The sequence below is a fragment of the Rhineura floridana genome, chromosome 6 (assembly GCF_030035675.1).
Source record: "Rhineura floridana isolate rRhiFlo1 chromosome 6, rRhiFlo1.hap2, whole genome shotgun sequence".
Classification (NCBI taxonomy): Eukaryota; Metazoa; Chordata; class Lepidosauria; order Squamata; family Rhineuridae; genus Rhineura; species Rhineura floridana.
The window spans coordinates 45,903,003-45,927,537 of NC_084485.1; the positions used below are offsets into that span (position 1 = coordinate 45,903,003).

Genomic DNA, 24,535 nt, shown 5'->3' on the forward strand with positions numbered 1-24,535 from the left:
GCTTCCCCCAGGCACCTGGTTGGCCACTGTGAGAACAGGATGCTGGACTAGATGGGCCACTGGCCTGATCCAGCAGGCTCTTCTTATGTTCTTATGACATTCAACAGATCTATAGATTACATGCCACTAGTCATACACTTTATATTCCTTGATAAACAGAATAGTATTCAACTTAGGCAAGATTCATATACAATAGCAAAATAAGCTGACTGGCCATGATTATCTTTTGTAAATTTCCTGTACCAGGAAAGCTTCAGGAACATTACAAAGCAAAAGCAAAACAACAACAAAAATTCATTGGATTTCCTAAGGAAGTGCTTTGCATGGAATGGCGTAAGTTTGCCACCCAGTGTTCAAATACAGCATTTCATTTATGTTAATTCCCTTGAAGTATTCATCAATTTGTATTGTACCCTTCTATTCATAGAAGCTCCTCTTAATTTCCATAACCAGCTTCTGAAGTAGTAGAGGCAAAAAGAGTGACGCTTAACCTAGTGTGCTTGACGGCTGAGCAGAGGTTTGAACTGAAGTCACGTCCCTTCATGCCCAGCATTCTATTGTAATAATGGTGCTGTAGATAATTTCTATAATATATTTTGCAGGTTTTTACCATTCTTCTCTCGTGCCTCCATACAACATCCCAGGGATGCTGCTCCTTCTAACTTAAGACCACCCAGCAGGAATGTGAACCTGGGTCTCCCTGTGGCGAAATCCAGCACAATGTTTGCAACCCTGTTATAGACCTAGATGGCATGGCTCATGAACTGATATAAAAAAAGTAAAATTATGAAAATATTTACAATTATCTTCAAAGCAATGTTTACAGTTCTATGCTTTTTCTTGAATTTGGCAGCTATTTTCAGAGGATCTATACTCCTATTTAAGGTATATTCACAATCATCCTGAATAATACATATTCCAATTATATTTTTCTCCTTTGTGCAATTCTTCCACCAGGCTTCCTTGTGCTATAATCCAGTCCCCACATGGAAGTAGTGACTTGTTCATGCTCAAGATATAAACAAGGGATGTGAATGGCCAAAGCTGAAATGCAAACACACACATGGATAATTGATCATCCCACAACATATCTCGTGTGAAACCTTAAGGCTTAAACATTACACAATGCACCCTCAGATAAATTACTCTTAAGGCTAGTAAGATCCCTGATCCTCAAGAAACCCTGGCAAGTGAGATAAATCAAACTTGAAAATGTCAGGTGGAAAGACAGAGAAATAAAAAGCATAAAGAACACACAATGCCACAATTATGTTTGTTTCTAGACAGCAACCAAATTCCAGAGTAAGAAAAATGTTCAGATTTGAATATCAAACCAAGAACACTACTTTACTGACAAAGGGATTGTAAGCCAAAATCAGGCATGGAGGACTGATTTAATGACAATGTCCAGCTGTAAAAGATTGGAAAAGACTAAGAATTAACAACTTGTTCCTCCTGTCTCTGCTGCTTTTATACCCTCCTGTGCGAGTCTCACATCTAGATGTACACTGGTGGGTTATAGTGGTCCTTCAATTTTACTTTTATTGTATGTAGGAGTATGTAATATTAATATCATGGCCCTGTATACCATAGGATCCCTCTATTGCTTTGTTAGGAATGTAACAAAGTAAAAAAAAGGCTACAAATGCAAATAACAGAGCAATCCTACAACCTGGTTGGGAGCACCATATTGATCCAATCCAAAGACCTGCTGGTTAGGGCAGAGCATGTGGGTTCTATATATTTTGCTGTGCTAGCTTCAGGCTGGCATAGCTAAGGCACCCAAATTAGGCCCCTCTCAAGGAATGCTTAGGATACTGCAGGTTCATGGCCAGCTGTGCTTTGCCCTTGCCCCCATAATCCCTTGCTTTGGGGGCCTATGCTGGCTACCACTGGTGGAAATACTGCCAGCAGTAGCATCCTATCCATCATGCTTTCCATAGTGGCAACAGAAGAGCCGCTCTGCCAGCAGAAAAGTACATCTGCTATATCCTAACTCCTTCCAGCAGCAAAGATCATGGAGCTAGGGTTGTGCTTGTTTAAAGCAGATAAAAATATAGCACATCCCTGAAGACACTACATGTACCCAAACTGTATGATTTCTTAGAATTTGGAATACAAACACATAAAAACTGACAAATTAGGTGTATTAGAGAAAGACTAATTCATTAGGGTTTTATTTTTAATTTGTCTATTGTAGTAACTGAAAAATGTAGAATTTTATACTTAAGAGCTTTTTCATTTATGGCAATAGCAACAAAAATATAGATAATGCCCAGGTCTCCCTGATGACACAATGGGCATGTTAATGTTGGAATAAAGACATACAAGAGCTTGTGATTCTTACATGGATAGGAAAAAAGTAAAGTAGCTTCCTTTCCTGTTTACAGGATTGATCATAACTTGGTAAATACTAAGTCATTTATGTTATAAAGGTGTATATTTGGGGAATTTGTAATTGATTACATTAAACTATCTTACATTTGTAAACCGGTGGTGGGGGGGGGGAGAACATAGGATTATTTAATATATTGTGCTATTTCTGTATGTAATGTTTGTCAGAAGAATCAATGAAGTTATCAGTTCTAAAAATTTTCTTATGGTAAACTGGGATGAGGAACAGGATACTAGTTACCCTTCCAATCTTTTCTCTGTTATGATAACATACATGGAGTTAGTAAACAAGGCATATTTGGGAAGCCCTCCTAGCCTCTTATTGTACCTTGCTTCAGAATTTTTACAATTGATTTTGTAGTATTTATAATTAAAGAGTGAATTCCAATTGAATACAATAGCTTAATATAGGAAAAATGAGAAGGAGGGGGAGACGTGCTGTAAAAGCCATATACAGATGTCACTCTGGGACTTACTCCATGGAAGCAGAAATAAGAGGTTTAACCTATTCATTATATTGATTAGATTTATTACAGTTCTCTGGTTCAGACAAATCTCATTTAGACACTGGCTAATTTTCTAAAGACTCTTGCATTCATAGTCCTCAATAGGAGATCAGCTTTAATAACTGGGGATTACCACAAGTACAAATCTACAGAAAGGCCAGCAACATAACATAGCACTGTATCCCAGCCATCTTCAAAGGAGATAAAATTAGGGAATTTCAACAGGAAACCTCCATACAATAGCTGCTCAAGACAAAGAGGAAAAATCGTAGCTACTTTTGAACCACACAGAAGGTATATATCTCACAGTAGCCATATTATGAGTAGACTTGCTAAAATCAACGGACTAAGCACATGGTACATGTGGGATGGGGGAAGTGTATGAAAACATCTTTACAATGGTATCATTTCCCATTCTTAAGAAAATAGGTGCATAACCCTGAAGAGGAAAACATCAATGTATATGAGAAACACAGGGAAACCATTAATAGGAGACAAGGGTATGGCAAAATGCAGTTCCACAAGAGAACGTGGGCAGGCATCTTCTTAAGTATTAACACTCTACAGTTGGCAAGATTGATGTTTTGTTCCAGTGATTCTTCAAAAAAAAGAAAACACCAGTTCTTTGTTCTTTATTAAAAAACATAATGTAACTGAAGATTAGAGTTTGATATGCATCTCAGGCAAATCTTCAAATGAGTGTTGTACCATATTAGAGAACAGAGAATTGTGTCGGCCAGCATTTGGATTTTATTATTATTATTATTTTGGATACGCTGTTCATAGGGTTTTCGTGGTAAGAGATATGTCAAAAAGACTAAAATAATGAAAACAAAAGATTTATGTAACTTTACAGTTGACAATGAGGACACTGAACTTGTCAAGGATTATCAATACCTTGGCATACTCATTAACCAAAATGGAGACAATAGTCAAGAAATCAGAAGAAGGCTAGGACTGGGGAGGGCAGCTGTGAGAGAACTAGAAAAGGTTCTCAAATGCAAAGATGTATCACTGAACACCAAAGTCAGGATCATTCAGACCATGGTATTTCCTCTCTCTATGTATGGATGTGAAAGTTGGACAGTGAAAAAAGAGGGTAAGACAAAAATCAACTCATTTGAAATGTGGTGTTGGAGGAGAGTTTTGCGGATACCATGGACCGCGAAAAAGATGAATAATTGGGTGTTAGAACAAATTAAACCAGAACTATCACTAGAAGCTAAAATGATGAAACTGAGGTTATCATACTTTGGACACATAATGAGAAGACATGATTCATTAGAAAAGATAATAATGCTGGGAAAATCAGAAGGGAGTAGAAAAAGAGGAAGGCCAAACAAGAGATGGATTGATTCCATAAAGGAAGCTACAGCCCTGAACTTACAAGATCTGAACAGGGCGGTTCACGACAGGTGCTATCGGAGGTCACTGATTCACAAGGTCGCCATAAGTCGTAGTCCACTTGAGGCACATAACATTTATTATTATTATCATTATTATCATCATCATCAACAACAGCTGGTATAGCACAGTGGGAAGAAGAGCCTGGCTGGGAGTCCAGAGTCTGTGAGTTTAAATTCCTGCCCGTGCCTCCTGGGTGTAAAGGAAAGATCACCCCCACAGTGAATAGCTTAGCCTTGGGCAAGCTGCATAGTCCCAAGCAGCCCAGTTGCCCCCCAGCTGGCAGTTGTGGACAAGGAAGGGGCTGGCTTGTGCAGCTGTGGCAAGCTCAGCAGGCCCTAACCAGCTGGGGAGGACTAGCCTCAGAGGGAGGCAATGGTAAGCCCCCTCTGAACACTGCTTACCATGAAAGCCTTATTCGTAGGGTAGCAATAAGTCGGGATCGACTCAAAGGCAGTCCATTTCCATTTTTCCATTATTATTATTATTTGATTTATATCCCGCCCTTTCTCCTAGCAGGAGCCCAGGGTGGCAAACAAAAGCACTAAAAACACTTTAAAATATATTAAAACAAAACAACTTTAAAAACATGTTTTTAAAAAGCTTTGAAGACATCTTAAAAAAAGGTTAAAAAACATATTGTTTTTTTTAAAAAAGGTTTAAAAACATACTAAAAAGCAATTCCAACACAGAAGCAGACTGGAATAAGGTCTCAACTTAAAAGGATTGTTGAAAGAGGAAGGTTTTCAATAGGCACCGAAAAGATAACAGAGATAGCCCCGGTCTAATATTTAAGGGGAGGGAGTTCCATTAAGTCTGCCTGACACCAGTACTAAGATGGTTATTATGGGATTTGGTGGGTTTTTTTGGTAGAGGTTGTCTGTTTTTGCCTTCTATACCAATACTCAGAGCAGAGTTCCGTATGAAACATTGAAAGGATGCAAAACTTATTTTGTACTTATGTAGAATGGAGAGCAAAGGCAATGCTTCTGTCTTTGACATGGAGTTTCTGTTTCTAGCAAATTATCAAAGTCCATGTGTCAAATGGGCTCAACAGTCAGAGAAGCTGACATATCAGTCAGTTTTCAGAAATGTTCTGTTCATTGGGAAAAAAAGTATTTGTATTTCTAACAACCTATTCTGAGAATTCAAACTTAAGAACTAAAGTGGCATATGTGACAATACTTGGATAGCTACACTTCTGCATCAAAGACAGATTGAAGTACCAGAAGAAAATCAATGTACAAACTGGGGAAAAATATCCAAACCAGCTTCTTGAAGTTTAGTCACATATAGACACAGTGAAGACATCAGGCAAGTATGAAAATCAATCAAGGTATTTAATACAGTGTAATCCACAGATCTTTACTTAAAATAAATGTATGTTTGTATTTGAATGCTATTTGTGATAACCAATATCCAATCAACATTCCAAGTGCTATGTAGAAAAGTGTACAGCTAGTACTTCCATTATGTAATTGCTTTGTCATTCTAAATCCACTTCACCAAATCAAATTGGGAACAGTGGCCAAATCATTGTAGTGATGAGAGGACAGTCAATGCCGCCAATGGATACAAATACAGACTTTAAAGAACTAAAAGCCTAATAAATGCATTTGTACATCTAAGCATAATAAGTCAATAACAGCTTATGACTTTTTCTTCTGAAATACTTTACAAGACTTCTAAAAACGTTTCCATCAATTTAAGTTACAAGCTTCACATCCCAAGTCAAGACTCAGCATTGCCAGAATTCTGAAAGATGAAGATCCAGCAGTAGCATTAGCATAGTCCAGAAGCTGAATGTTGAAATTTTACCAATAAGATTTATTATTTAAAGAAATCTAGCATCCTAAACTGCAGGCAACTTTCTTTGGAACCTTTGTTTCCCTTGCTCAGACCACGCAACTCAGAATGCAATTCCCAAAGCTTTGGGATTAAGAAATAAAGACGTTACGCTTAATGATGTCTCCCACCCATACATGCACCTGTAGTAGCAGGTGACCAGAGTCTTAATTGTTTTTCCAGCTGGCAACTGGTGCAGTTATATGTTTTCAGCCCAAGCTTCTAGCTCTTTCATGTCGTCATCCTCTTCTTCTTCTTTCTTCTTTGCTACAAAGAGACATCAACCACAAGATTAAACACTCGGTTTTGATTGAACAATCACATGCAATTTATTATTTTATTTTAAGTATTTATATACTGCTCTTCATCTGGACAATACAAGAGCAGCTCATGGTATGTAAGAATAAGACTGAAACAATAAAAATAGCTGATTATAATATTTTAAATCACAATAAAATTACAACCACTAACACACACATATATACACACACACACGAAGCAAAAAACTTTAGCAACAAGCAAATCCCTGGGTGAACAAGTACTAAGTAGGTGCTGAAAACTTGAGAGTCATTGCCTGCCTTATTTCAGAGGTGAGGGCATTCCAGAAGACAGATGCCACCACAGAAAAGGCCCTGTCTTGGGTAGCTGTATAATGTACCTCAGTGACAGTGGCACAACCAGAGAAAACTTCCTCCAATCCTCTCAAGAAATGGACAGGTCTAAATGGGAGCAGGCATTCCTTCTAGTATTCAAGCCTAAGTTAGACAGGGTTTATGTGTCAATAGAAGCACCTTCTATTTGGTTTGGCAGAAAACTGGCAGGCAGTGCAGAATTGGTGAAATACGGGCATATTAGTCAACCCCACTCAGCAGCCTAGCCACCGCATCCTGAGCTAGAGTTGCAGCTTCTGAACGAGCTTTAAGGGCAGCCCCACATAGAGCATATTACAGTAATCCAATCTTGAGGTTATCAATGCATGGGCCATTGTGGTCAGGCTATCTTTATCTGGGAATGGCTATAGCAGGTGCACCAGCCAGAGCTGAAAAAAGGTGCTCCTAGCCACAGAATTCACTTGTGTCTCCAGCAACAATGCTGGATCTTGGAGCATGCCCCAGAATACATACATGTCCCTTCAGAGATAGTACAACACCACCCGTAAACAGGCAGACTGCCTAATCCCTGGACCTGGGAACCACCCACCCAAAAGGCCTCTATCTTGGCAGGATTCAGTTCCAGCTTCTTAGCACTCATCCAGCCAACCTCTAGGCCCAAGCACCAATTCAGGTTCTGCACAACCACACCTGACTCATATGTTGCAGAGAAAGAAAGCTATGTGTCATCCACATATTCGTGACACCTCGCTCGAAATCCCCTAATGACCACTCCTAATCACTTCATATCAATGTTAAATAGCCTTGGGAACAAAATGGAATCCTGCAGCACTCCACAACGTAACTGGCAGGGGGGGCAATGCCACTTTCGGGAACAGATCCCATAGGTAGCAACAGAACCACTCTAGCACAGTGCCTCCTATTTCCAACCCACAAAAGTGACCCAGTAAGATACTATGGTTGATGGTATCATATGCTGCAGAAATCTATGCATACATTTAAACCTTTATAAAATTCATGAGATAGCCTGCTAAGCTGGTTCAATACAACATTATACTACAACATGGTAAATTAAGCAGGACTTGAAGACACACCATAGGTGCAAATGTTAGGTTTAAAGAATATTGCTATAATGTACTCCTTAAATCACATACAGTAGAGTCCCGCTCTACAGCGCTTCGCTTTAGGGCGCTTTGCTAATGCGGCGGTCTCAATTAGATGCAATTAGACTAAAGCCCCACTCATACGGCGCTTGTTCCACTTTTACAGCGGTTTTCGGGCGTCGCACACCATTCTATTCAATGAGTTCCGCTTTTCATCGGTTTTTGCTTTTCGGCAGGGGTCCAGAATGTAACCCACCGTATGAGTGGGGCTCTACTGTATCACCAGATTTAAGATTAAAACTAATGTTAAGTTGTACCACCATGGGGAAGGGAGCAACATCAGATTATATGGAAAATATGTTTAAAACGCTCCTTGCTGTGGGGTTGCCCACACATGGGCAACATCTGCATGTTAACATCAGAGTTGTGCAATGCTGCAACATAATGGGTAAGGCTGTTTATTTATTAGATTTATATCCCGCCCTTTCTCCCAGTAGAAGCCCAGATCCACAAGGAGACCATTAACATTTCAACCTATTCTCTCATGCAAATACAATAATTCTCAAACCAAAAGTATGGGTGAAAGAATTCTGGCATCAAAATTCCTTTCCTTGTATAGACAATTGGTCTCAAGTCTTGGGACATAAAAGCAAATGAAGCATTCCAACCTGGCACATAACAATTAGTTGGAATAGGAGATCAGAAAGCTCCTCATAGGGTCTAAGGCAGCCTTTCCCAACTAGTGGGCCACCAGATGTTGTTGGACCACAACTCCCATCAACCTCTGCCAGCATTGCCAATGGTCAGGAAAGATGGGAATTGCGGTCCAACAACATTTGGTGGCCCACTAGTTGGGAAAGGCTGGTCTAAGGGGTCAGAAACAGTTCTTGAGGAAGGCCCTTCCCCCTCCCCAGTCTGAGAACCATGGCTTTAGAGCAGCCTTCATCAATCTGGTACCCTCCAAATGTTTTGCCCTACAACTAGCATCATACCTGACCATTGGCCACGCTGGCTAGAGCTGATGGAACCCATAGACCAAGGCATCACGAGGACGCGAAAGGCTGCTTTACAACATGAAATGAATGGTACATGCCTGAAACTTGTATTTCATTATGGTTTGTACCCAACGGCCCATGCCCAAAATTCCAAGGACTGCTTTAAGGCCTATGCCTATCAAGGTTACATGTTAAAAATCAGTCACAATTTTTAAGCATCTTTACTACTATTACTACTACTCATATCAAAGCAATTTTAAAAAAATAAAAATACACAACTGATTACATATGTTTGCGATTTTATATTGTAAATCTTTTAGGAGTAAGTGATCAATAAATCTATGTTCCCCAAGGCAGTGCCTGCAGATGTCATAGTACTGCCAGACATCTCCCTTGGTACTGAGGAACCTTGCCCTTATTAATTAAAAAAAAACCTTACTTCTATGGATTTGTAGTTATAGACAACCAGGGAAAATTACTGGATTTCCTTCTGTGAAATGGGCTATTTTACAGAATTTTGCTCAATAGCTGAGAAGTAAAATCCCAAGGATGCATATTGACCAATGCACTTGTCATAAGACATCCCTGTATTCCAGGATGTCAGGTACTCACCTGGTTTTGAAGGTATAGATATTGAGGGCACACTGGGGAGTGGAACTGTTTCAGGACCACTGATCTCCAGCAAGTTTTTGTCCAATTCTTCCTGTTCTAGTTCCTCTAGTTCAGCCATCAGTTCATCCTATTATTGAAGAAAAGAGCTGTGATTGTCATTACTACTACATAATATAGCCCTAAGAAATCAACTAAACACAACTGGGCATTTGGGATGTCTCAAAATGTTTACATATTCAAATTCTTCTATTGTTCCTAAGAACAAGCTAGAGCACCAGACACAAAATTCTATAGTCTGAATCAGAAGAATCAACTGTGTTTCCAAATCATTATATGCTCAGCTGTATGCACACAAACTTAACAATACTTGTCTTCAACTATTTGTTCTTACCTCATCAAATTCTTCACCGATGCCTACAGGCTTAGAAATAGCTGTTGAAATTTCTTCTGCTAACTCCTGCTGTTCTGCAATGTCTTGCATTAGTTCATCTACTTTGTCAATATCCCTGTAAGAAAAGGAATTGAGGCATTTGAACCATCCAATTGTTCAGTCATGGAGATCATTAGAAATTCCAATACCTTTAGAGAAATATTAAGCCAATCAGGGCAAATTGATTTAAACTGGCAAGAAAAACACTGGAAGAAACAAGTTCCTTCCTTTGAAATTATTATTTCCTGAGCAACAATGCAAATGATTAATAAATAAATAAATATCACTACATACAAATCTGTATGCCATATAAAAGAGCTGAAACACTGAAAGTGTTAAATCTCTATTTCTTTGTACCTAAGAATGTGCTGTAAATCATCACATCTCTAACAAAAGGCACATTTAACCCCACCAACTTGCATAATTTTGACTGACAGCCTACAAAGCAATTATTCAGTCATAAATATTAGCATTCCAGGCCAGCTTCAGCTGGTATGATGACAGGTGTTCAGTAGATTATATCTGTTCTTCCAATATCCAATTCATACCTTCCTTTTCATATCTAAAATGCACATTTAACCCAAACTGAGATTTAAAAACCTGGAGAATGGTTCAGATGCTCTAACTAGCCCTCTCAAAGAGAAAATGGAGCATTTTCTGTATGAGAAAAGTATCCTCAGAACTACACCATGACAGAAGGCACAACTAAACTTCAACAAATGCTTAGGACGTCTGTATTAACACTGGCCATTCATAAAAAAAAGCAAAAGATGTAAATGTACTACACCTTCAAGTCGGTTCCGAATTATGGCGACCCTATGAATGGGGTTTTCATGAGGCTGAGAGGCAGTGACTAGCCCAAGGTCACCCAGCGAGCTTCATGGCTATGTGGGGATTTGAAGCCTGGTCTCCCAGGTCGTAGTCCAACACCTTAACCACTACACCACACTGGCTCTCAAAAGGCAGCAAGTGATAAAGTAATTATCACCACCTGTACTTTTCTACATTTCATTTCCTTCTGATCACACTGTTTAAAATTCTCCATTTCATCATGTATATATGTAGCTACAACTCAGGATAATATTCAGGATAACACTTCATCCATCTGATAAAGTGGCTGTCGTCTGTGAAAGCTTATGCCATGATAGGCTTGTTAGTCCTTAAAGAGTCTTTGCCATTTTTGCTGCAAGAGACTAATAAGTACGCCCCTCTGGAAATCTAGACTTCAGAGCCTGCCTTATAAAACCAGACAGTGCTTAAACCAGTACTTTGCAAGCACTTTCTGCAATATCTTTTTATCATAGGCTGCACAGCTGGTCCAGTCAGTGAACCAGTGAGGAAGAGCAGCTTACATGTTGTCATGAGCAGCTTTCATTGCTTTAGCAGCAAAGCCCATATTCTTGAGCACTTCAGTGTTGGTGTTGGCATTTTCCAGTGCTTCCCTCTGGAATTCAATTGTTGATAACGTGCCATCTATTTGTGCAAGCTGCTTCTCATACCTCTTCTTTCGTTTTAGGGCTTGAAGTGCAGCTGGACAAAAACAAAACAGAATTGATACATGATGCTCATCTAAAACTGTTAACAAGACTACTGAAGATGGAAGATGGAAAATGGAACTAATAGGGATAATAGAACAATGGCTACTGAAATTACTGAACCTAACAGATTCTGATGTGATGGATTAATTGAAATGTTTATTTTGACTATGGTTATGACAATAAGATTATCATAATTAGTAATGAGATGGATTAATCGATATGCTTATCTGGAAAAAAAAATTGATAGATATATTTCTTAAAGAATTGAAACCTCTCTTTGACTTTTTGTGGAAAGAATAAAGTAATGTTTATGAGATTTGATGATTAAGTAAGATAACTACTGGAGGAAAGTGATTTTATAATATGACTTAAGAGACAGGATTGTTATATATTATAGATTTATAACTGATTTGATCTTTGACAAATGGGAAGTCAATATTTTACTCTTTATTTTTTATTTTTGTTTTTTTTTTTCTTTTTTTCTTTTTGTTTAACTATTTTTGATTTTGTTTTTTGTCTTTGAATGTTTTATGATTTCGTCTTGTATGTTTTATGAAAATCTGAATAAAAATTATTGAAAAAAAATAAAATAAATAAAACTGTTAGAATGCTGTTCAGAACACAAAACCATTTTAAATTTATGTTACCAATTATACTTCCTGGTTTTTTGTTTGTTTGTTCCCAGTTTAATTAACATGCGTTACCAATAGATATTTTTTCCTAAGCAAATCCATTTACAACCATCTCTTTTTACTCTGTGTCAAACTACAGGATGTACAGCTAACAGACAATTGTTGGAAGCTTAGATACTTAGCATACATGGCATGACAGGCTTGTCGACAAATAAAACTTCATTCCATCTTTCTCTATTATGGTATGGCAAATTAGCAGGTGATGAGAGAGTGAGAAGGCTTGGATACGTATAAGTATACAAGAGTATGAAGTAAAATGAACACAAGAAATCCATACATTTGATTTTTGTTTCTTTGTCACAATGTAAGAAATGGAAATACTTTGTAAACAACCATTTGATATACTGGGTTGTTTTTGGAGGGGCTGAGGAAGAGGAGGTGGCTCATGTCAAGTCAGAACACTGGCTGAACAAGAGCATTAAGTAAAGAGCGTTAGGTAAAGAGCAGGCATAACAGCTGCAGGGAAGTTCCTGGAGCACCTTCTCCCCAAAGAAAAAGTGAGACCACAAGGCTTTCCCATTTTTGGTGTCAATTAGGATTGAGCTGAGGGAGAGGGGAGGACCACCTTCAAAAAATGTTTTGTCAGCCCACCCGCCTGCCAAGTTCCTACACTTTTTCAGGGATTGTTATGGAAAGAGAAACATGTTGACATATCACTCAGCTGTGAGACTCTGGCCTCACTGCCAAGCAGCAGCTAAAGGGTCACTCCCCTGCCTCTCCTCCTATGGGAAAGAGAGGTTGGGAGTGTGCTGGCTTCAGCTGCTACTTGGCTTCATGCTCAATGCATCACCAAGCAACAGCTGAAGGAGTAATTCCCCAACATCCTATTGGCCTCTCTTTTTTGTGGAAGGTGGAAGCATGCAGGCTTCCATTCAAAGCACTGCTGCTAAGCAGCAGCCAAGAAGCTCCAATCAACCTTTCTTTGCCCTGGAGCAGAACATGGTGGGATCTTGTCGGTTTGATCCTGCCAGGCCCATTCCACTGCCTTCATCTAAATCTTGAGGCTAAGGAGGGGGCACAAATTGTTGCAAAGCTGCTGGAGCAATTCACACTCACTACTGCATCTTCAGTTGGGAGGGAGGTTGGATGCTCATCATGGTCATCAAAGGGCAGAATCATGCTTGCCATAGTGAGTATAATTGTTGAAGACCGTTTACAAGCACTGCTATCTCTAAATTGGCTTCATTTGCTCTCAACAATATCAGCATGTGACCAGGTTTGATTGGCTACATAACATTATAACATCATGTTTACTACATGATCTCCAATTGACGGATCACCTGGGAACAGCCTTTCCCAACCTAGTGTCCTCCAGGTGTTGCTGGATTACAACTCCAGTATCCCTGACCACTGGCCATGCTGGCTAAGGCTGATGGAAGTTGAGGTTCAGCAACATTTAGAGGGCACCAGGTTGCGGAAGGCTGTTCTAGACAGACAGACAGATGCCCTAATCTGGGAAGAGTGGCGCTGAAGCACAGCAGCAGCAAATAAAGGAAAACAGTGGCAATGAGCAGATTTTTTATAAAAGAAATATTCAAGTGGTTTTCATGAAAGCTCTGCCCCTCTGAAAACAGTATTTTCAAAGCTAAACGGACAACATTTAATGCAGATCTCGCTTCAAGCAATGCTTTTGGTGCACACTTTAGTTATACTGTAATACAGACATATTATAACCAAAATTATCTTTGCATAATACACCAGATATTCAAGCAACCAGCATGAATTCAGTGTCAACACATGGGGGTGGGGTGGGGAAATACTGGTGAGAAAATAGGGATGGCCCTTCTTATCAACCACTTCTGACACTTGCAACATAGGAAGTTCTGCTGCTCCTGGAATGATTAAGAATTGCTTGTGTGTGACTGAACATCAAGACAGAGATTCCAGAAGTACTGTAACCTAAACTGGCACCTCTAAGCAGCAGTCCACTTATGAGCATGTAACAGGACAAGAAGCCTTCTCTGTCTCTGGGATCACACTCTTGAGCCACCTACCATCCACTACATATGCAGAATTACTATACTCTAAAGGGTATACCATCCCCTGCATCAGCTCAGAGCAACATTCCTCAGAAAACCTCGGTCATGATTACTGTGGTAAAATTAATGCTATATGTTTACGACATGTAAACTGGAACAGCTAAGGGCCTATGTGAAGGAATGATGGGAAAGAAAAAAGACTGGGATGCCAGTAGATAATATCAGCTAAAAATACACTTACTATCCTTTGGGGCTGAGTAGGTAAATGTTTGTAATTCTAATGTTGGCCATTTGCTTATTTTTTAATCACATTTTATATTTGTTTTGAAAATATTCTAGTTTTTTATTTCTAATTGGTTTTCACTATTGTAATAAAACAATAAACAAACTGCCCTGAGTAACCAGTTTGAAGGCTTTCTAGAAATAATAAAACTGTTGGGTAGATCTCCATTACATGTCATCAGCTATATGCAGAATATAGGTAAACAATTAAAACGTGGAAGGCCTTTGCATGGATGTAGACTGTCTAGTTCACTCTAACATGTATCATGGTGCAGCATTGCAGAATTCAAGCAAAATGTGGAACACGACACATGAAACCAGGCTGCCTGGTACACATGAAAGTGCATCAGTTTGGGCAGTTAAAACTGATGTAGCAATTGGTGCTCAAGCAGAATTATAGCCAATTACAAAACTAAAACAGTCACACACAACTATCAGCATTAAATAGTATGCAATCAGATGTCAGTTATTAATTTTAAAAGTTAAATATTTATAGCAATGGGAATTGTAATATGTCATTAAAATGGTTAAGATGCAACAGCTAACAGTTTTCCACAGTTAACAGTTTTCCACTGCCAGCTGAAAGTTCCTAATTAAATGAAGTTACTGTTTAAAACCCTAAACAGGAGTTATACTGAGCAGGAATATGGCTCTCTTGTGATTTATAAGACCTTTTCAAGAAGCAACCAAAGCCAATATTTAGAAGGCTCCCTCATCTGGCTGCCCTCCATGACAGCTGGAATTTGAGCTCCTTTCCACTGTAAAACATTCAAACTGTAGGTCAGGTCTTGTGGTAGAGCCACTGCACTGTTTCTGTCAGAATGAGTTACATTATTTTCCAAAAAACACCTTCCCAACGAATCCCAGGACAATGTTCTATAAAGAACAATTCAGCTTGTTGCCTAACACTCAGACAAGGGGTGCTTAATGACATGCAACTTTCATTGTTTTCAGCTACAACACAAGTTAAATTAGCATGCTACACTGACCAACAGTGAAATGGACTGTTCCTATACAGCCTGCCAACAGTTTGAATACTTCTGAATACCAGTTGCTGGAAACTGGAGTGAAGAGTACTGTGGTGCCCAGGCCCTGCTTGCATGCTTTATTTATTTATTAAGTTTATATCCTGCCCTTCCTCCCAGGAGGAGCCCGGGGCAGCAAACAAAAACACTAAAAACACTCTAAAACATCTTAAAAACAAAGACTTTAAAACATATTTAAAAACACATTAAAACAAAACATATTTTAAAACATATTTTAAAAAAATCTTAAAATTCAGTTCCAACACAGATGCAGACTGGTATAAAGTCTCTACTTAAAAGGATTGTTGAAAGAGAAAGGTCTTCAGTAGGCGCCAAAATGACAACAGAGAGGTGCCTGTCTAATATTTAAGAGGAGGGAATTTCAAAAGGTAGGTGCCACATCACTAAAGGTCCTCTTTCTATGTTGTGCAGAACGGACCTCCTGATAAGATAGCATCTGCAGGAGGCCCCCACCTGCACATAGTGATCAACTGGGTATATAACAGGTAGGACAATCTTTCAGGTATCTTGGTCCTAAGCTGCATAGGGCTGTGTACACCAAAACCAGAACCTTGAACTTAACCTGGTAGTTAATGGGCAGCCAGTGCAATACTTTCAGCAGTGGGGTGACATGCTGGCAATGCCCTGCCCCAGTGAGCAGTTGCGCCATCGCAGTTTGCACCAGCCGCAGCTTCTGGACCAACCTCAAGGTCAGCCCCATATAGAGTGCATTACAGTAATCCAGCCTGGAGGTTATCAGTGCATGGACAACAGTGGTCAGGCTATCCAGAAACAGCCACAGTTGTCTTACCAGCCAAAGCTGATAAAAGGCACTCTTAGCCACTGAGGTCACCTGGGCCTCTAGAAACTAAGATGGATCCAGATAGCATCCCTAGACTACAAACATACTCTTTCAGAGGGAATATGAGCCCATCCAAAGCAGGCAATTCGCCAATTATCTGAACTCAGAACCACCAACCCACAGCACCTCTGTCTTGCTAGGATTTATTGGCCCTCATCCAGCCCATCATTGAGTCCAGGCAGCGGTCCAGGACTTGCACAATCTCTCCTGATTCAGATATTATAGAGAAATAGATCTGGGTATCATCTGCATATGCTGACACCTCTTCCCAAGTCTCCTGATGACCACTCCCAAGGGTTTTGTATAGATGTTAAACAGCATTGGGGACAAGATGGTACCCTGCAGCACCCCAAAGCACACCTACCAGGGGGCCAAAAGACAATCATCCAGTGCTATTCTCTGAAAATGACCTTGGAGATAGATAATGCTCCAGTAATAAATAAAAGGAATTTTTCGCTTAGTTGTAATTTGTAACAAGAACAATTGTGCTATACATGCTTTGAAAATAATTATTTTAAAACATTCCACTGTGTGAAAACTGCATTGTTTAAGACATTATATTGGGCAAAATTGAGCACTAGAGATATTCCCACAATTACTACATACAGCTATGGCCCAAATGACTGCTGCCTGACACTTAAATGCCCAGAAGAACATAAGAAGAGCCTGCTAGCTCATAACCACTATATTGCATCAGCTGTCAATAAATCACACTGCAGAATCAAACGCACCACTCTTTTGAAATTACAACACCAATCTACTTTCCCACAGGGGTGTGGAGTCGGAGTCATGAGCAATTTTGGGCAGAGTCGGAAGAAATGTACCAACTCCGACTCCTTCATAAATGGCAAATGTATATTAACTAGTAATAACAAATTTACTGTAGTAAAATGGTAGCACAAGGCATTTCATCACCACCACATGAATCCAGAGCTTGGAAAAGTTACTTTTTTAAACTACAACTCCCATCAGCCCCAGGGATTGGGCTCGTGGGAGTTGTAGTTCAAAAAAGTAACTTTTCCAAGCTCTGGATTCACGTGGTGGTGATGAAATGCCTTGTGCTACCATTTTACTACAATAAATTTGTTATTACTAGTTAATATACATTTGCCATTTATGAAGGAGTCAGACAGTAGAAAAATAGAGGAGTCAGAGTCGGAGGTCTGGCGTACCGACTCCACAGCCCTGCTTTCCCATCAATCGAGAAGGAGGAAGCATTTGCCAGATTAACAAATTAAGCTATTCTAACTACTCTGCTGATGAATCAAATAAGCCAGAGATAGGAAATCTCCAGCCCACGGACCCATCTTGAGCCATCATGGGTTCCAATTTGGCCCATGACATCATCTTCTCAAACCACACCCACTTCTTAATCAGATGACATCACCCAACATTACCTGTCAATCAAATGGGTCATTGCTGCCTTACCATGCTGTGGTATTTTCTGCAGCTATGTTGCTATGGACTCTCTGGGCAATCTGCAAGGTCTTTCCATGAAGTTAAAGCCTTCTAAGTTGGTGGCCATCACTGCCTCTTGTGTAGAGTACATTTCATAGTATAACTCTGCACTACGTGAAGAAGTACTTTCTTTTGTCTGTCCTCAATCTTCCAACATTCAGCTTCATTAGATGTTCTAATGTTATCAGAAAGGCAGAAAAACTTTTCTCTATCTGATTTCTCCATGCTATTATTATTATTACTCCTTGTGGCTTGGGATCTAAAATATGACTTTGGTATGTGATAGCCTTGGCATACATTACTTCATGTTAGTGCCCCCCCTTGGGATGATGCATTACACTTTGGTCCCACCCACTTGATTTTTGGTCCCACCCACTTGGCCCTCAGAGGACTGGCAAGATAAGAATTGGGCCCTTGGGATGGAAAAGGTTCCCCACCCTTGAAATAACCCTATGGTGGTCTCTCTTTATTTTGACATTTTTCCCAAGTCATGATTGTAAAAGCTGACAGCGTAAACAGTGGGAACAAATAAATAAATAGTAAAAATGTAACTAAATGGAATGTATTGAATCATATTCTGTTGTGGCCCCCTTTAGGATGCACACCTTAATGTGGTGAGGGGGTTTGAGAGTGCTGAAGAAGCTGAGAGCAATGCTGTCAGGAGTCTAGACCAGCCTTTCCCAACCAGTGTGCCTCCAGATGTCGTTGGACCACAATTCCCATCTTTCCTGACCATTGGCAATGCTGGCTGAGGCTGATGGGAGTTGTGGTCCAACAACATCTGGAGGCACACTGGTTGAGAAAGGCTGGTCTAGACCATGAGGCTGGACTCCTAGCAGGGGCACCCAAGTCAGAATGGTCAAAGCTGAGACACCAGACTAAGATGCATCCAAATTTAGAGAAAGGCAATGGTAAACCACCTCTGAATACCTCTTACCATGAAAACCCTATGAACAGAGTATCCAAAATGCAACACGAGATAGTGCTGGAAGATGAGACCCCCAGGTCAGAAGGCACTCACTGAGCTATTGGGGAAGAACAAAGGACAAGTACGAGTAGCCCTGTGACTAATGACGCAGCTTGGTCAAAGCCAAAAGGAAGCCCAGAGGCTGATGCCAACAGAGGCGAAAGGAGAGTCCAGAGTTGTACGACGCACACAATAGGAACATAGAATGTGAGAAACATGAACCAGGGAAAGTTAGAAATTGTCAAGCAAGAAATGGAACGTATCAACATTACAATACTTGGTGTAAGTGAATTAAAATGGACGGGAATGGGACATTTTCAATCAGGCAACTACATAATTTTTATGCAGGAAATAAGAAATCAAGAAGAAACGAGGTTGCTTTAATAGTGAGAAGTGATGTAGCAAAGGCAATTAGGAGCTACAATGCAAGGTCTGAGTGAGTGATATCAATATTAAACGGGAAACCTATTAACCATCATCCAAGTCTACGCTCCAACGGCAAACACAGAAGAAGAGGAATTGGAGAGATTTTATGCGGAAGTACAGGAGGAAATTGATCACACACCAAAACAAGATGTGATGATAATCATGGGGACTGGAATGCAAATGTAGGGAACAGAGAAGAACTAGGAATTGTGGGGAAATGGGGCTTAGGAGACAGAAACGAAGCAGGAGAAAGACTTATTGAATTCTGTGAAGCCAATAATTTGTTTCTTGCAAACACATTTTTTGAGCAACCGAAAAGATGACTGTACACGTGGACATCACCAAATGGTCAATATAGGAATCAAATTGATTATATAATTGGTAACAGAAGAAAGGGGATCCCAGGGAATGCAGTCATTATCGAACTATTGCCTTAATATCCCATGCAGGTAAAGTAATGCTCAAGATTCTACAACAAAGGCTCTTACCATATATGGAGCAAGAAATGCCAGACATCCAAGCTGGATTTAGGAAGGGAAGAGGCACCAGAGATCATATCGCAAACATACGTGGAATAATGGAACGGACCAAGGAATTTCAGAAGAAAATCACCCTATGCTTTATAGATTACAGCAAAGCCTTTGACTGTGTAGCTCATGAAAAACTATGGAATGCTTTAAAAGAAATGGGGGTGCCACAGCATCTGATTGTCCTGATGCGCAACCTATACTCTGCACAAGAGGCTACTGTAAGGACAGAATATGGAGAAACCAATTGGCTCCCAATCAGAAAGGGTGTGAGAAGACAGGGGTGTATTTTATCACCCTATTTGTTTAATCTGTACGCAGAACATATCATATGGAAAGCAGGATTGGACCAAGATGAAGGAGGTGTGAAAATTGGAAGGAGAAATATCAATAATTTAAGATATGCAGACAATACCATACTACTAGCAAAAACCAGTAATGATTTGAAATGAATGCTGATGAAAGTTAGAGGAAAGCACAAAAGCAGGACTGCAGCTGAACGTCAAGAAGATGAAAGTAATAACAGAAGATTTATGTAACTTTACAGCTGACAATGACATGGAACTTGTCAAGGATTATCAATATCTCGGCACAGTCATTAACCAAAATGGAGACAATAGTCAAGAAATCAGAAGAAGACTGGGGAGGGCAGCTATGAGAGAACTAGAAAAGGTCCTCAAATGCAAATATGTATCACTGAACACCAAAGTCAGGATCATTCAGACCATGGTATTCCTGATCTCTATGTATGGATGTGAAAGTTGGACAGTGAAAAAAGTGGGTAAGAGAAAAATCAACTCATTTGAAATGTGGTGTTGGAGGCAGGGCTGTGGAGTCGGAAGCAATTTTGGGTGGAGTCGGAAGCAATTTTGGGTGGAGTTGGAGTCGGTAGAAATGTACTGACTCCAACTTCAAAATAAAATCAATATTTTAATATAAATATTAATTTATTAATATTAACACATTAATATACATTTGCCATTTATGAAGGAGTCAGAGTCGGATTCAGTCAGTAGAAAAATTAATATACATTTGCCATTTATGAAGGAGTCAAGAGTTGGACAGTACAAAAATAGAGGAGTCGGAGTCGAAGGTTTGACATACCGACTCTACAGCCCTGGTTGGAGGAGAGCTTTGCACATACCATGTACTGCAAAAAAGACAAATAATTGGGTGTTAGAACAAATTAAACTGGAACTGTCACTAGTAGCGAAAATGATGAAACTGAAGTTATCATACTTTGGACACATAATGAGAAGACATGATTCACTAGAAAAGACAATAATGCTAGGGAAAATAGAGGGGAGTAGAAAAAGAGGAAGGCCAAACAACAGATAGATTGTTTCCATAAAGGAAGCCACCGAACTGAACTTACAAGATCTGAACAGGTTGGTTCATGACAGATGCTCTTGGAGATCACTGATTCATAGGGTCGCCATAAGTCTTAATTGACTTGAAGGCATATAACAACAACAACAATTTTATTGTGGAGATACACAGTTTCAGTATCACTGTAAAGAGACCCTGTCGCTTCTGAACAACATGGTTGGAAAGAACTGGAACACACCCTTACTGTAGATGTGCACTTGGAAACATTACAAAATATACTGTATTTTTTCTTCTATCAAATATATCACAAAAATATCACTCCACTGAACTGCAACTGCTATTGATTTCACTATATAAAGATAAGTCTTCAATGAAGTTCACACAACAGCCCCCAAGTAAAAACCTCCAAGCTTATTGGCAAGCCAAACCCTCACGAGACTCATAAGGATGGGGATAGAGGAAGAACTCCAAGCAGGGTGCTTTAACTTATGTAACTATACCCTTATTAATGATGACCTGGTGAGACCAAGTGGCTACCCCAATAATTGGTTTCAGGCACAGAGTGAAAACTTCCCTTCTTTCTCAAGCATTTTAGATTGAAATGTGTTTTGCTCCTGTCTCCTGTGCCATTTTATTGGTGGCTGCTGTGTGTGCAGTTTAATTTTGTGGTCTTAATATGCTGCACATTGCCTTGGATGCTTTTTAGGCAAAAAGGCCATTCACTTCTAGGCACACTTACTTGACAGAAAAATCTACTGGTCACAAGGGGGCTTATTTCTGAGTAAACACACAAAACACTGTGAGGTAAGCTCTCTAAATAAAACCTCTCCTTACCTAGAAGGATGTACTTTCACCTAGATCTAACAGACATGACCCCCATCCTTTCCCTTGGAAGGATCCAAGTACCATCTCCAATGTCTAGTCCTACACTCCTCCTGCTACAGTTAGATTCCAACTGATGTGGCCCCTTAAAGTAAGACCAACACTAGCAGTACAGGTTAGCTTTTTTTATTTAGGCCACCAAGTCCAGCCCGCTGCTCAATGCAGGAAATAAGCTGATATTTATGTGGCACAGTTAAGTGGCTGGGAATATACCAGCCATGTAAAGCACATTTAAAGTACACTGGGCTGCATTCAACATTACTCCTACTCAGAGCAGACCCCCTGAAATTAATGGACATGACTAACTTAGGTTTATTAAGTTCAGAGGGTCTCCATGAGTAAAACATAGTTGACTACAACCCATTATTTCCCCCAAAGAATCCTGGAGGCTGTAGTTTGTAAAGAGTATTGACAGTTGTTAGGAGACCCCATTCCCCTCACAGATCTACATTTGCCAGAGTTGTTTATCAATCCATCCTTCCGCCTAGGAAACTGTGGGAACTGTATCTCTGTGAGGGGAATAGTGGGTCTCCTAACATCTCTCAGCAACCTTAAACTACAGTTTCCAAGATTCTTGGGGGAAGCCATGATTATTTAAAGTTCTATCTTCGTGGTTTAAACGTATACTGCAGAAGGGGTAAAGTACAGTTCCAAGGCTTCTTTGGGGGGAAATAACGTGCTTTAAAACTGGCATATAAATAAGATAAACTTAAAAGCTCAACCCAAATCCCATCCAAGAAAGGAAGCTACCTATTCCTACCTTCCTCCAGCCAGCCAGCCGGCCAGCCCGCCCTCCCTCTCTCCCTCCCGCCGGCCAGCCCGACCATCGACCGCTCACCGCGCTTGTTCTTGGTGCCGTGTTTGCGGGCCGCCCCCAGCTCCTGCTCTATCTTCTTCTCCAGGAACTCCTGCTTCTTGCTCAGCATCTCCTCGGTGTCGCGAAGTCGCTGGATGGCCTCCTGGGGAGAAGGCCCCTTCCCGCCGCTCTTCCCACCTGTCCCGAACAGCTTGCCCAGCAACCCCGACATGGCTGGGCGCAGGCGAGGAAAGCGACAGGGAAGAAACCGAGGAACCCCCCCCCCGTAAGCTGGGAGAAAAAGGGAAGAGAAGGAAAGGGAAGGAAGTGGCGCGGGGTGGCCTCCCGAAGACGCTGGCAGCTCCCGAGATGCTGAACGAAAACCAGGAACCAGAAGCGATCCACGAACTCCTCTGTAGACCCGACCAGGCCACACTTCCCTCGACCTCCGGCTACACGGCCTTGTACAGGCCCGAGTCCTACCGGTGACCACTCCCTGACTGACAGATACGACACACACAAGCCCCCGGCACGTCACCCTCGGCTGCCCCTTGACTGACTCTCGGCACCGAGTAGCACCGCCCTCGGTCTCAGCACGTCACTCCAGACGCCACGGCAGCCGCTTCGCCCACACCCGTCTTCCCAGCGCTCATTGCCGCGAGCGTATCAGTGGCACGCAAAGCTTGCCGGGAGTTGTAGTTTTTCATTTGGAGGGTTTCTCTAGATCCCGAAGGGCGTTGCAGACCGAGCGGTAGGCAGCGAGCGCGCGCACAGACCGTTTTCTGCTCGATTGAACGTTGGGAGATGCAGTTGTGCGTGTCCAACAAAACATTTAAAGATATCCACAGGCTGAATTTTTTTAAAAAAGGAGGAAATTAAACCATTATATTCCACTTTTCTATCAAGAGATTTACACTGCCTTCCCGCCCCTCCCCCCAAAACCGCTATTCTTGAGGATGTAAAGACTGGGGAAAAAGACCCTCTAACTAACATAGCTTTCCTTGTGTTCAGATATAATAAGGAGGAAACACTGAAAATGTAGTAAAGCATGTTGCAAATTAAGAGCGGGGGTCTAAGCATGTTTACACGGAAATAAACTTCTTTTCCTGAGCGACTCAGAGATGGATACAAGATATAACGCAGATAAAGAATTTCTGAGGTGAATTGATATTTTTGTCTTGGTATTCCATGTAGCCTGGATTCTTTCTGGAACTTTGCTGACAGATTCATTTGCTTTAGTTCAGGTGCCTGAAGCCAGAGACCGTCATCTCTGTAGAGAGTGTGCCACCTTGCCAGCGTTATTGGTATGTCACACGGTGGATCAAGATACCCCCCTCCCTCATTCGGAGTACAGAAACTGATCCGACTCCAACGCTGACATTGGAATAGTTCCCTCTTGTCCTCCACAGCAGGGGTTCTCACACATTCTACCGCCAGGGCCCATTTGAGCGCGCTGAAAATACTGAGGTGCAGCTTGTCAAAAAACGATGGTGCAATTACCAACATCTTTTTCTATTTCTTCTCCTTTCCCTGATGAACTGTTCGTCCCTTTCTCCACTCTCCTTATTCTTGCTCGTTGCCTGGGTATCACAAGTGGGGAGAGAGCTGTTGCTCTCAGGTCCTGCTTGGCAGGCTTCCCATAGGCATCTGGCTGGCCACTGTGAGAGCACGATACTGGACTAAATGGGCCTTTGTTCTATCTGGCAGGGTTGCCTCCCGGCAACTGGTATTCAATGGCAAATTGCTACTGAACTTTCATATACCTATACTGACTGCTAACCATCATGACATAATGGTAATTGCAGCAACAGCAAAAGAGGTGGCACTGACCAGATGGCAAACCCTCATCTCAGTCCTCCTGGTTTTCCCACT

General features: G+C 40.8%; 1 protein-coding gene across 1 annotated transcript; it reads right to left on the reverse strand.

The window, feature by feature from the left end:
• Positions 1-5,625: 5,625 nt before the first annotated feature.
• Positions 5,626-23,334, reverse strand: CHMP4B (charged multivesicular body protein 4B). The gene is made up of 5 exons (XM_061630328.1): positions 22,706-23,334; positions 11,253-11,430; positions 9,862-9,976; positions 9,471-9,597; positions 5,626-6,416 (listed from the first exon to the last, which is right to left on the reverse strand). The coding sequence occupies exons 1-5, from the start codon at positions 22,893-22,895 to the stop codon at positions 6,349-6,351; spliced, it is 678 nt and encodes a 225-aa protein (XP_061486312.1). The 5' UTR covers positions 22,896-23,334; the 3' UTR covers positions 5,626-6,348.
• Positions 23,335-24,535: the final 1,201 nt, after the last annotated feature.